The sequence below is a fragment of the Schistocerca nitens genome, chromosome 8, assembly GCF_023898315.1.
Source record: "Schistocerca nitens isolate TAMUIC-IGC-003100 chromosome 8, iqSchNite1.1, whole genome shotgun sequence".
Classification (NCBI taxonomy): Eukaryota; Metazoa; Arthropoda; class Insecta; order Orthoptera; family Acrididae; genus Schistocerca; species Schistocerca nitens.
The window spans coordinates 208,909,294-208,923,638 of record NC_064621.1 but is presented as its reverse complement, the minus strand read 5'-3'; the positions used below and the strand labels follow the sequence as shown (position 1 = coordinate 208,923,638).

At 43.2% G+C, this 14,345-nt stretch overlaps 1 protein-coding gene across 1 annotated transcript in view; it reads right to left on the bottom strand.

Moving 5' to 3' along the window:
* The window catches only part of LOC126199490 (lutropin-choriogonadotropic hormone receptor-like), an 877,483-nt gene that overhangs the window by 89,874 nt on the left and 773,264 nt on the right, over window positions 1-14,345 (bottom strand). Inside the window, exon 13 of the mRNA XM_049936411.1 lies at window positions 1,240-1,428. Within this exon, the coding sequence (XP_049792368.1) occupies window positions 1,240-1,428 (189 nt within the window). The remainder of the gene's footprint in view (window positions 1-1,239; window positions 1,429-14,345) is intronic.

Genomic DNA, 14,345 nt, shown 5'->3' with positions numbered 1-14,345 from the left:
GAGCAAGTATGGTGGGTCTGACACACCGGTGTCAATGTGTTCTTTTTTCCATTTCCAGGAGTGTATTTTGCTCGGCTTCAACGGAAGTAGTGACCTGAAAGTACCTGCAGTTACTTTTGTGTGGTGTGTATCTGTAATCTGGGTGGTTGGTGCAATCACTTAGGGTCAGTAAGCGCTGCAAATAAATCATTTTCTGGAGGTAGGGAACGTTCTCGGTCGTATTAAAGCTAGCCACCGGAACAAAAGTCCTGGAGACCGCACACCAGTAGTCGCGCTCTGCCGCGTACGGAGTAACTCGCAAATAAAGTATGTTCATAGGTGACACATTATCACAATGCTGTCTCAGATGTTAAAATTAATTTTATAGTTTCCCTAGAAACTTTTTCGCTGAAAGTTTCTACAGTGTTGGACATAACGCAAATTCATCAGTGACGACGCTTGTCGTTACACATATGGAACAGTTTCACACCTCCTACGGTATTTTACTTTTTGTGTCGGAATACTTGTATGTTTACAAGAGAAAATATTTACCACATGCATCTATAAACTTTCAGAATATTCATACTTTTCTTCAGTTCAAATATGTCAGTGGTTCTATCAACACAGCAAAAGCACTCCGTCTTCAGGCCACAAGTGGCCCATCGGGACCATCCGACCGCCGTATCATCCTCAGTTGAGGGGCGTGTGGTCAGCACACCGCTCTCCCTGTCGTTATGATGGTTTTCTCTGACCGGAGCCGCTACTGTTCAGTCGAGTAGCTCCTCAATTGGCATCACGAGGCTGAGTGCACCCTGAAATATGGCAACAGCGCATGGCGGCTGGATGGTCACCCATCCAAGTGCCAGCCACGCCCGACAGTGCTTAACTTCAGTGATCTCACGGGAACCGGTGTATCCACTGCCGCAAGGCCATTGCCGTTCTATCAACATGCTGCAGTAAAAAGTTACTTTGATTCGAAATTTCTTGACAGTTTCTTTTTGTCGTAGCGTGGAAAGTATCCTTTGATATTCTAGGCTTAAATTTGAAATGTCTAATATTTTTTTCAGAATTTGTACTAACATTTGAAATAATCACTAACCGACAATGCTGTAATGCGGTGAGGTGACCTTGAGGTACTTACTTTTGTGATGTCGACTTAGTGGTCAATTCCACATTACATAGGGCCATTCTGAGCACCGCCAGAGCGCTTCCCCTCGGTGCAGTGTGTTGGCGTGGCAGTTCTGAGCTACGTCTACTCACCGGGTAGCGGGACGCAGTGGATGCCGGCAGGTGGCTGTTCACTCCCTCCCACGCGCGCCCCCGCAGCGGCCTCCGCCTCTTCGAAGTACTCCTCCACGTAGGCCGGCAGGTTACCCGGGTACGTGAAGTCCGACCCGAAGCTGTCCCACAGGTCGTTCACCTGCGACCCGAACTTCTTGCTCAGGTTCTCTGCAACACCATGCACCGGGACCTCAGTCCCACAACGCTACAGTGCGCGCACAAGACGTCGCGAGGACGTCTCCAATAATGTGTAGTTATGAGATGAGATGATTTAATTTCTGAGATGTCAGCGCTCTCGTTGGTAACAATAAAAATTCTCGAATGAAACTACAGTATATAGCTTCAGAGACTACTACATGGTTCCTGCCTCAAACGCAGTCATAGGAGCTCCAATCAGGTGAAACTATATCGTTCCAGAGACATTATAAGGTTTCAAAAACATCTATGATGTATATATGCAGATTGAAGCGTCGAATGAAAATATGCACGAAGTCCAGGATTTGAACCGGGGTCTCCTGTTCACTAGGCAGATGGGCAAACCACTACGAGACTGTGGCGCAGTCAATTTGCACATCTCCACCGACTAACCTAGCATGCGTCCCTCATCAATAGAAATTTCCATTCACGCCTCGGCTCCCTTGGTGTTTCCCCTAAATTCAAACAGCATTTAGAGGCTCTGCACCTTTATTGGAATAGCACCTCAGCATCGATCGAAATGGGAAATCCTGTCTGAAACCCAGACATAGGTGCTTTGATCAAGTAGAACTGTATGGTTACAGAGACCTTTACAAGTCTCAATTCTCACACTGCTTATACAGGGTGGTCCATTGATAATGACCAGGCCAAATATCTCCGAAATAGGCGTCAAACGAAAAAAACTACAAAGAACGAAATTTGTCTAGCTTGAAGTGGGAAACCAGATGGCGCTATGGTTGGCCCGCTAGATGGCGCTGCCATAGGTGGAACGGATATCAACTGCGTTTTTTAAAAATAGGAACCCACATTTTTTATTACATATTCGTGTAGTACGTAAAGGAATATGAATGTTTTAGTTGGACAACTTTCTTCGCTTTGTGATATATGACGCTGTAATAGTCTCAAACGTATAAGTACGTGGTATCACGTAACTTTCCGCCAGTGAGGATTGTATTTGCTTCGTGATATATTACCTGTGTTAAAATAGACCGTTTACCAATTGCGGAAAAGGACGATATCGTGTTGATGTATGGCTATTGTGATCAAAATGCCCAACGGGCGTGTGCTATGTATGCTGCTCGGCATCCTGAACGACGTCATCCAATTGTCCGGACCGTTCGCCGAATAGTTATGTTATTTAAGGAACCAGGAAGTGTTCAGCCACATGTCAAACGTCAACCACGACCTGCAATAATTGATGATGCCCAAGTAGGTGTTTTAGCTGCTGTCGCGGCTAATCCGCACATCAGTAGGAGACAAATTGCGCGAGAATCGGGAATCTCAAAAACGTCGGTGTTGAGAATGCTACATCAACATCGAATGCACCCGTACCATATTTCTATGCACCAGGAATTGCATGGCGACGAGTTTGAACGTCGTGTACAGTTCTGCCACTGGGCACGAGAGAAATTACGGGACGGTGACAGATTTTTTGCACGCGTTCTATTTAGCGACGAAGCGTCATTCAGCAACAGCGGTAACGTAAACCGGCATAATATGCACTACTGGGCAACGGAAAATTCACGATGGCTGCCACAAGTGAAACATCAGCGACCTTGGCGGGTTAATGTATGGTGTAGCATTATGGGAGGAAGGATAATTGGCCCCCATTTTATCGATGGCAATCTAAATGGTGCAATGTATGGTGATTTCCTACGCAACGTTGTACCGATGTTAATACAAGATGTTTCACTGCATGACAGAATGGCGATGTACTTCCAACATGACGGTTGTCCGGCACATAGCTTGCGTGCGGTTGAAGCGGTATTGAATAGCATATTTCATGACAGGTGGATTGGTCGTCGAAGCACGTTCACCGGATCTGACGTCCCCGGATTTCTTTCTGTGAGGGAAGTTGAAGGATATTTGCTATCGTGATCCCCCGACAACGCCTGACAACATGCGTCAGCGCATTGTCAATGCATGTGCGAACATTACGGAAGGCGAACTACTCGCTGTTGAGAGGAATGTCGTTACACGTATTGCCAAATGAATTGAGGTTGACGGACATCATTTTGAGCATTTATTGCATTAATGTTGTATTTACAGTAATCACGCTGTAACAGCATGCGTTCTCAGAAATGATAAGTTCACAAAGTTACATGTATCACATTGGAACAACTGAAATAAAATGCTCAAACGTACCCACGTTTTGTATTTTAATTTAAAAAACCTACCTGTTACCAACTGTTCGTCTAAAATTGTGAGCCATATGTTTTGTGTCTATTACAGCGCCGTCTATCACAAAGCGAAAAATGTGGTCCAACTAAAGCATTCATATTTCATTACGTACTACGCGAATATGTAATAAAAATGGGGGTTCCTATTTAAAAAACGCAGTTAATATCCGTTTGACGTATGACGGCGCCATCTAGCGGGCCAACCATAGCGCCATCTGGTTTCCCCCTTCAAGCTAGACGAGTTTCGTTCTTTGTAGTTTTTTCGTTTGACGCTTATTTCGTGAGATATTTGTCCCGGTCCCGATCAATGGACCACTCTGTATACATCACGGAAGTCCGAGATTTGAAAAGGAATCTGGAACCATATAGCTTCATTTGATTAAAGCATCTATATCTGGGCTTCGTACGGGATCCCCCGTTTCGTTCGATGCTAAGGTGCTATTCCAATACAATTGAGGAACCTCTGCTATGCTTTTCGACTTTAGGTGGAATACTAAGTGGACTGAGGCGTGATTGGGAATTTATGTTGAGGGGGAACTGTGCCAAGATAGCCCGTGCAGCTGTGCAAAGCCACTGAGCCAGGGTGGCGTAATGGTTAGCGCATCTGTCTACTGAACAGGAGCCCTGGCTTCGACTCCCGGCCTTAATACAAATTTTCATTTGTAGCTTTAGTCTGCATATGTACACCAATAAAAATTCTAACAATAACAGGCTCCAGATGGAGCTGTTCTGAATCGGCCTCGTGCAGTGGCGCTCGACTCGGAGGTAACTGATTGCAAACCTGTTTTATCCACTAGGATTTGGCTGGCAATGGGGAGAGAAGTAGCGGCATGTCGTTCTGGTTGAACGAAATTTAATCTGAAAATCTATTGCAGATTAATGTGTGCCAGACCGAGACTGGAAACTCGGATTTTATCTGTGATGACGGACCACGAGTTATACTTTGGTAGCTCAGTCGGTAGAGAACTTCTGTACGGAAGACAAAGATCTCATGTTCGACCGTCGGTCCACCTCACAGTTTTTGACTGTCTGGAAGTTTTAAATCAGCACACGCACAGCTACAGAGTGGAAATTCATAATGTAAGTTTAACCTTTCAACAGTTTCTCATTGGGTGAAGACACGCGCCCGTTTAAAGCATCCTTCTGTCAAATGAGGACATTAACTTCGGCGATCATTCTGGTGGTGTTCGAGCGGCGAGCCTGCAAACCATATGCGCTGAAAACTTATATTCTTGTAAATGAAAGCAGTAAACAAAAATACTTTAAAAGCGAATATTTCAGGTTAGGCTTTACTCTGATCGTTGCTGATACGTGAATTACATAAATTCACCAGATGACGGAGGTTGAAACCTTTGAAGACGCGTATTGGCAATAAAATAAATGGTGACTGGCAACATACGAAACAAAAGTACATTTAAATAACGAATTTGAATCAGACAACAGTTGTCGCTGTGGCGTCTCTATTCTCGTGTTTGGCATCAGGAAGACTCCTGAAAGTAATGTGAAGCAGTTGTTCTTGTACGCGGCCTACTGGCAACAGCGAGTATCGCTCGGTAGCATACGCTGCAGGCGTCGTGACGCCACTGGCTGAGATAAAGGAAGTCAATCCATTTGTCGCGTAGCGCGGGTATTAAAAACCTTGCTGTTTTCGACACGACAAAGATGGACATTGCATTTTCATATTAAGCCATAATTTTGCCACATCCCTTCGCTGATGTGAAATAAATTGTATTCACTAAGTTAGTTGCTGTGTCGAAGTCGCCTTTTGCTCCCTATTTCTTGCCTGGCCTATGATATTCGACTAACCTCTCATGTCTGAATTGCTTTTCACTGTGTATTTTGCTTCCCGTTCGGCTTACTTGCTCCAAGACGTACTTTACATCAAAATCTTCTGGAAATCCAACGTTGTACAACGTACTGACTTATTTCTGTAGAGGGTTAATGCTTCGAATCTATCATCGAATCTAAGGCGAGAGAGAAAGACAATTTTTAGAGCTGAACGGCAAGAATACAGGGAAAAATCATTGAAGTGATGAAGGAAACTTTAACTTTGTGTTCTGCCTTACGGCAGGTCTTGTCATGGGGGAAGCCTCGTCAGAGAGGTCCACTGCATGAGCGTGTAGGGAAGTGATTCTAGTGGTGGTTTCCCGTTGTCTTTCTCTGATGATGATGATGAAATGATAATCAGGACAACACAACACCCAGTCCCTGAGCGAAGAAAATCTCCGTCCCAGCCGGGAATCGAACCCGCGCCCCTTGGCGTGACAGACCGCCGCACTCACCACTCAGCTATCGGGGCGGACACCGAAGGAAAAATGGATGAATTATGTTTCAAATGAAGTTATCCTAAACCCCTAGATTAAAACTTTTAAATTAATAGCCAGCAAACTAAGGAGACCCACACTTTTGTCATCCTTGAAAAGAGATGACGCGCAGCCCACAAGACTTGGAAAAGTTGTCTAGGCAACTTAATCAACTGTTGCTACCACATTATACAGAGGATGATGAAGATGAAAAACAGAGCAGATTGCGAGGATAAATGGATTCAGATTATTATACACGTGCCTCCGTAAAAACCTTCGCAGGTAAATAACTGAGATCGACTATACGCCACTACAGAAAAGAAAAACTCCTGTGCCAGACTGCAGAAAGACCGAAATACTTCAAGCACGGGAGGACAACAGTGCGCCTTACTTGACAAGTCTGTTTAACGAGGGAGAATCCCAAAATCATGGGAATTAGCACAAGTGGTTATCCTTGAGAAAGGAGATGATGATGATTCTTACCGACCCATATGCCTATTAAGGAACTTGGCAAAAGTGAAAGAAAGATTACTCTCCAAGAGACTAACAGAGCTAAGAGAACTGAGAAAACAACCAAAACCAGTGTGGGTTTCGAAAAGCGAAATCCACAGCAGATGCCAATAGTCATGTACTGAGCCTTGTAATGGAATGATGAATATCTCAGGAGCGTTAAATAACGCTTGGTGACTTTCCTTGTTCTCACACCTGCATGACTAGTAGTTTCCTATAACATTGCACAAAAGTTTTAAGAGATTATCGCAGGAATAGACAGGTCACACTTACTTACTAAGTTAAAGTAATACAGAAAGCAATAACGAAAGGATGTTCAAAGGGCTCTATTTTGGGACCGTTTTTTTGGGATATAAACCTCCTGCTATAACAATGACAGTGGCGTCAGAAGTAACACGCTATGTACCTTATCCAGCATAGGTTTCGCACTGGACGTTATAGAACACAGATGGAAAATAGCGAGAAGATTACGACGGAAATACACTACTGGCCATTAAAATTGTTTACACCAAAAAGAAATGCAGATGATAAACGGGTATTCATTGGACAAATATATTATACTAGCACAGAAGTGTGATTACATTTTCACGCAACTTGGGTGCATAGATCCTGAGAAATCAGTACCCAGAACAACCACCTCTGGCCGTAATAACGGCCTTGATACGCCTGGGCATTGGAGTCAAACAGAGCTTGGATGGCGTGTACAGGTACAGCTGCCCATGCAGCTTCAACGCGATACCACAGTTCATCAAGAGTAGTGACTGGCGTATTGTGACGAGCCAGTTGCTTGGCCACCATTGACCAGACGTTTTCAATTGGTGAGAGATCTGGAGAACGTGCTGGCCAGGGCAGCAGTCGAACATTTTCTGTATCCAGAAAGGCCCGTACAGGACCTGCAACCTGCGGTCGTGCATTATCCTGCTGAAATGTAGGGTTTCGCAGGGATCGAATGAAGGGTAGAGCCACGGGTCGTAACACATCTGAAATGTAACGTCCACTGTTCAAAGTGCCGTCAATGCGAAGAAGAGGTGACCGAGACGTGTAACCAATGGCGCCCCATAGCATCACGCCGTGTAATACGCCAGTATGGCGATGACGAATACACGCTTCCAATGTGCGTTCACCGCGATGTCGCCAAACACGGATGCGACCATCATGATGCTGTAAACAGAACCTGGATTCATCCGAAAAAATTACGTTTTGCCATTCGTACACCCAGGTTCGTCGTTGAGTACACCATCGCAGTCGCTCCTGTCTGTGATGCAGCGTCAAGGGTAACCGCAGCCATGGTCTCCGAGCTGATAGTCCATGCTGCTGCAAACGTCGTCGAACAGTTCGTGCAGATGGTTGTTGTCTTGCAAACGTCCCCATCTGTTGACTCAGGGATCGAGACGTGGCTGCACGATCCGTTACAGCCATGCGGATAAGATGCCTGTCATCTCGACTGCTAGTGATACGAGGTCGTTGGGATCCAGCACGGCGTTCCGTATTACCCTCCTGAACCCACCGATTCCATATTCTGCTAACAGTCATTGGATCTCAACCAAAGCGAGCAGCAATGTCGCGATACGATAAACCGCAATCGCCATAGGCTACAATCCGACCTTGTGTGAATGGTCTGAAAAGCTAATCATTTGCATATCACAGCATCTTCTTCCTGTCGGTTAAATTTCGCGTCTGTAGCACGTCATCTTCGTGGTGTAGCAATTTTAATGGCCAGTAGTGCATATTTCACGAGAAACCGTTATATTAGATAAAAAGCAAAACTTTCTAGCTCATGTGTAACATGTGAGCAGCAAAGCCTCAGCCATATTGAAAAAAATCGTGAATATAGCCCACAATAGATTTTAAATGCCATATTAGCTAATGGGAATATATCACAAATAAATTCTCGCTAGCATCGTGGCATGTGGAGACAGTGTTTGCGCTCACAGACTGAAGATGGCAGCATTAGCGAAAATGTTACAATGGGCACAGAGAGCGGATCTTGGTACGGCTTAAGGTGATTTTAGAGATTTGGGCCATTGACTGTATAGTAAGGCTGGTTTCGGAGACGTTACAAAAGAAGGCCCGCGACATTAACGGTGATTTTGCTGATGGAAGATCAGAAATAAGGAACAAGATAATGAAAGCGGTGGGAAGGGTGGGATAGCACCGATACTACAGCTTGTGTTTAGAAGTATTTCCTGCCAACGAGAAAAGGTTACTAGTGGTCGATATCTATACATCCAGGAGGCAAGTCACCTTATATATCGGGTTACCAACTACATACAACGCACCTAAAAGTTATTAAAAAACGAAGCAGTGGTGCATATGACGGCGGACAGCTTGGATCGCCACAGCATAGCGTCATTGAATGTGTGATGGAAATATACATAACAACGGGAGAAAGGTGCATGTTGAGGGACAAAAGCACGTATGCCATTGTCATGGATAGAACACTGTATGATGTGTTGGAAAAGACAAACCGGATGATGTTATCACAACTGTTTAGAACTGTGTTTGTCAGGAATACAGAGATGGAACGCAGAGGACAGAAGTACAGCTGAAGATCGAAGAAATGAGGAAGGACCACGTGAGACGACCGAGAACAACAAAAGCTATCGAAGAATTTCGTGGGTGTAAACAGATCAGACGAACAGAGTGTATGAGACTGTAGCTATGTCCTGCAAAAGTAGTTATCTATGAGTAAACTGAACAACGTAAAATGGCCAAAAGTACATTAATTAAAAAATGATTAAAAGAAATATGCTGAGGTGTGGATAAAGAGAGTGTCGTTCTCTATACTGACATCCGATGCTTGCCCCAATTGCGTAATCAATGTAACATTGTCATGTTCTGCAAATTAATAAAACCTACTGAAAGATAATTTTGGGCAACCTCACATCGAGCAAACTGCGCACAGGAGAGTGCCAGTGCGGGGCTGCTCTTGGTTTACAAATTTTTTATGCCGATATCGTGATGTGATACTCAGGCTGATTAATAATGCAAAGGTCATCAGAGCTCCTTTTATTTTGCATAAGAGGACGTAGTTAAATATCCATAATTGAGGTTATCTCTGTTAGCACTCTATTGGAATGAATGACTCGTCCGAGCACCGGTCACTCCTCGGTTACTTACCATCTACTCCAGATTTACACTATATTACTTCTCTCAGTGCGCAACCACTGAAGCCTTATCGGTGCTGCTCGCTGTTCAGCTCATATTCGTAAATTTTCGTGGCAGGTTCCCACTGGCACTACATTGCACATCAGCCTCCATGCCAGAGTTGCATTCACCTCCTTTCATTGTTTTTCTTTTTAATTTTCGAGAACAACATGATATATTTAATAACGAAAATACAAAATTAAAAGATACAAAAATGGCATTAGTGAAGTATGAAACGAGTGATGGTACCAATAGAACCGAAAGACTGAAGTGTGGAAATCTTAACAAGATCTTTATGTTTTACAAGATAATTTTTATTCTCACATTTTATTGCTGCATTTTGCAGAGTTGTTCCGATTTTTGTAGAGTTCAAACATATAACTCTTTGTGGAGCATCAAGACTTTCCGAAATGTTATGTAATAGCGGACTGCATTCCTCTTATTTACTTCTCGGGGTATAATTGTTTTTGTTAAATATCATTTTTCGATCTTACCTCTCATGCTTTTGAGGTTTCTAATCTTCTTTGGCGCTGGCAGTGAACTGCAGTTCATTAACTGATTTCGTAATGAGTGAAACATTTCCTTAGCACAGTCTCCCGTCGTTAGCTTGCTTTATTATTTTGTTGTAAACAACCACTAAATGTTCCATTTGCATCGAAAAGCAGATTTGTCGGTTTCCTCGTGTTCAGTCACCGCTTTCATTTCAAGCAACGGTTGTCATGCAGTACTACTGTAATTTTCACGCCGGAATGCAAGCAGTATCGAGAAATCGACCAATGCTTCGGACTCTGTGCAGATCCATAGGCGACAATGAGATTATCCCTTTAATTCTGAAGCTGTGTGTTAGCAACAGTGAAGCTGAAGTGTAGTAACCGCATCGGATAATGCAAGGGAACTCGGGTGGCAAGAACAGCGGGAGAAGAAGGACGAACAGCTGCGGGTGAAACTTTAGCAGAAGTAATTTCTTGCAGATGCTAGACAGAAACACCGCGACACCCCTTAAACTCGTGCATTTAATTACCGTGCCCCGAAATGGGGCAGCGAAGAGCGAAGTGAAACGAACGTACGTGCATTAAACTGCACTGCATTTCATCAGTAAAACCCCATAGATCCAAAAGAAATGAGTATTTTCGACATGGAAATACGTAAAGGTCACATTTTATTTAAGTGAAATATATTAGTATGATTTATAGTTAAGAAATGTTATTACATAAATGCTCTTACCAACTATAACCATAGAACCGCGGGACTGCTACGGTCGCAGGTTCGAATCCTGCCTCGGGCATGGATGTGTGTGATGTCCTTAGGTTAGTTAGGTTTAAGTAGTTCTAAGTTCTAGGGGACTTATGACCTAAGATGTTGAGTCCCATAGTGCTCAGAGCCATTTGAACCAAGCCAACTATAACCATAAAAGTTTCGCATTAATTTTAGGAATACCAGTGAAGATACTCTTCAGTTGGGTCGAAAATCTTCATCATAATGTCTTTTAATTATCATTTGATCTCCATCATATTTCACGTGAGACACGTAAAATAACAAGGGCAAGCTGCTGAAAAAAATGTGTTGTCATCTACCTGACTTTTTTTTCTAAAGCAGTGGTAATGTTTGTAAATATTTGTGGAGAGTGTTTTAGTCCAATTATTATAACTGAACTTTGTGCTACACCTCGAAATTCATCATTTCATAAAAAATGTAAAGGACTACGACAGCAATAGTTATATGTTTCACATAACTGTCAAAATATCAAAGATTTTAAAGAAGTTTTTTACGAGACTTACTTTTTACAACCGACTTCGGCATTCTAAAATTCTGTCTTTGTAAGACAGGTTTTAATGAAAAGAATATGCGTAGAATATACGAGTACCATCGTTTTAAATTACTTATATGAATCCATGGTCTGTGTCTTGATTAGTAATTAAAAGGGCCTCAGTCCCAGATTCGAAACCCGTCACCGTTTGAAAATCATAAGGAATGGCGGCTGAAGACTTCCGGGATAAGAAGTCACCCTCATTCTGCCAACAACATTATCGAAGAGAGCGGAGGAGCGCATAGAGTTTCTGGGCACTCTCTTGCCAATGGGGTGGCAAACTGCCCACAAAGGCGCAAGAATTAGCAGTGATCAATGGGTGAGGATACAGAAGGCAATGGAAACTACTGCAGTAAATCACACAATACGTATATACAGGACATGTGGTCTGTAACTGAAAAGTGTTATGATAATCTCTCCAGCGGCAAAAGTTTCCGGGCGCCCCCTATTCGGATCTCCGAGAGCAGACTGCCTGGGCGGAGGTGATCATGAGAAAAATACTGAATAACCAACGAAACGATAACGTTCTACGAGTCGGGGCGCGAATGTCAGAAGTCTGAACGTGTCAGGGTTGGTTGGCTGGTGTGGCCTGTAACTGAAAAGTATCATGATAATCTCTCCAATGGCAAAAGATTTCGGCCTTCCCCCATTCGGATCTCAGAGAGCGGACTGCCAAGGCGGGGGTCACCATGAGAAAAACGCTGAATAAATAACGAAACGATAACGTTCTGTGAGTCGGGTGAAATGTCAAAAGTTTGAACGTGTAAGAGTTAGCTGGCTTGTTTGGAGACTAAAGGGACGACACTACAGACGTGGCAGGAAAGCTGGAAAATGTGAAAAGGAAAATGTAAAGGCTCAATCTAGATATAGAGGGGGTCAGTGAAGTAAAATGGAAAGAAAACAAAGACTTCTGATCAGATGAGTACAGGTAACAATAACAGCATTATATTGCATAATGGGAGTAGGATCCGTTACGAATGGTAAGGTAGGGCGCAAGTGAGTATACTGTGAACAGTTTAGCGATGGGGTGGTTCTCATCAGAACTGATACCAAACCAACACCTACAACGATAGATGAGGTATACATGTCAGCGTCGCAAGCAGAAGATGAAAAGACAGAGAACGTTTATGAGGACACTGAACAGGTAATTCAATATGTAAAGGGAGATGAAAATCTAATAGTCACGGGGGATCGGAACACGGTTGTAGGAAGAGGAGTAGAAGAAAGGGCTGCGGAAGTATATGGGCTTCGCAGCAGGAATGAGAGAGGATAAAGACTAATTGAGTTATGCCATAAATTTCAACTAGTAATATCGCATACCCTGTTCAAGAATCACAAGAGGAAGAGGTATACTTCAAAAAGATTTCAGTTAGATTATATCATGATCAGCCAGAGATTCCGAAACCAGATACTGGACTGGAAGGCGTACCCAGGAGCAGATATGGACTCAGATCAAAATTTAGTAATCATGAAAAATTGGCTGAAGTTTAAGACACTGTTGTTGTTTTTGTTGTTGTGGTCTTCAGTCCTGGTTTGATGCAGCTCTCCATGCTACTCTATCCTGTGCAAGCTTCTTCATCTCCCAGTACCTACTGCAGCCTACATCCTTCTGAATCTGCGTAGTGTATTCATCTCTTGGTCTCCCTCTACGATTTTTACCCTCCACGCTGCCCTCCAATACTAAATTGGTGATCCCTCGATGTCTCAGAAGATGTCCTACCAACCGATCCCTTCTTCTAGTCAAGTTGTGCCACAAATTTCTCTTCTCCCCAATTCTATTCAGTACCTCCTCATTAGTTATGTGATCTACCCATCTAATCTTCAGCATTCTTCTGTAGCACCACATTTCGAAAGCTTCTATTCTCTTTTTGTCTAAACTATTTATCGTCCACGTTTCACTTCCATACATGGCTCCACTCCATACAAATACTTTCAGAAACGACTACCTGACACTTAAATCTATACTCGATGTTAACAAATTTTTCTTCTTCAGAAACGCTTTCCTTGCCATTGCCAGTCTACATTTTATATCCTCTCTAATTCGACCATCATCAGTTATTTTACTCCCTAAATAGCAATGTTCATCTTATACCCTCATTTCAAGACACTCCATTCCGTTCAACTGCTCTTCCAAGTGCTTTGCTGTCTCTGACAGAATTACAATGTCATCGGCGAACCTCAACGTTTTTATTTCTTCTCCATGGATTTTAATACCTACTCCGAACTTTTCTTTTGTTTCCTTTACTGCTTGCTCAATATACAGATTGAACAACATCGGGGATAGGCTACAAACCTGTCTCAGTGCCTTCCCAACCACTGCTTCCCTTTCATATCCCTCGACTCTTATAACTGCCATCTGGTTTCCGTACAAATTGTAAATAGCCTTTCGCTCCCTGTATTTTATCCCTGCCACCTTCAGAATTTGAAAGAGAGGATTCCAATCAATATTGTCAAAAGCTTTCTCTAAGTCTACAAATGCTAGAAACGTAGGTTTGCCTTTCCTTAATCTATTTTCTAAGAAAAGTCGTGTTCCAACATTTCTAAAGAATGCAAACTGATCTTCCCCGAGATCGGCCTCTATCAGTTTTTCCATTCGTCTGTAAAGAATTCGCGTTATTATTTTGCAGCTGTGACTTATTAAACTCATAGTTCGGTAATTTTCACATCTGTCAACACCTGCTTTCTTTGGGATTGGAATTATTATATTCTTCTTAAATTCTGAGGGTATTTCGCCTGTCTCATACACCTTGCTCACCAGATGATAGAGGTTTGCCTGACTGGCTCTCCCAAGGCTGTCAGTAGTTCTAATGGAATGTTGTCTACTCCGGGGGCCTTGTTTCGACTCAGGTCCTTCAGTGCTCTGTCAAACACTTCACGCAGTACCATATCTCCCATTTCATCTTCATCTACATCCTCGTCCATTTCCACAATATTGTCCTCAAG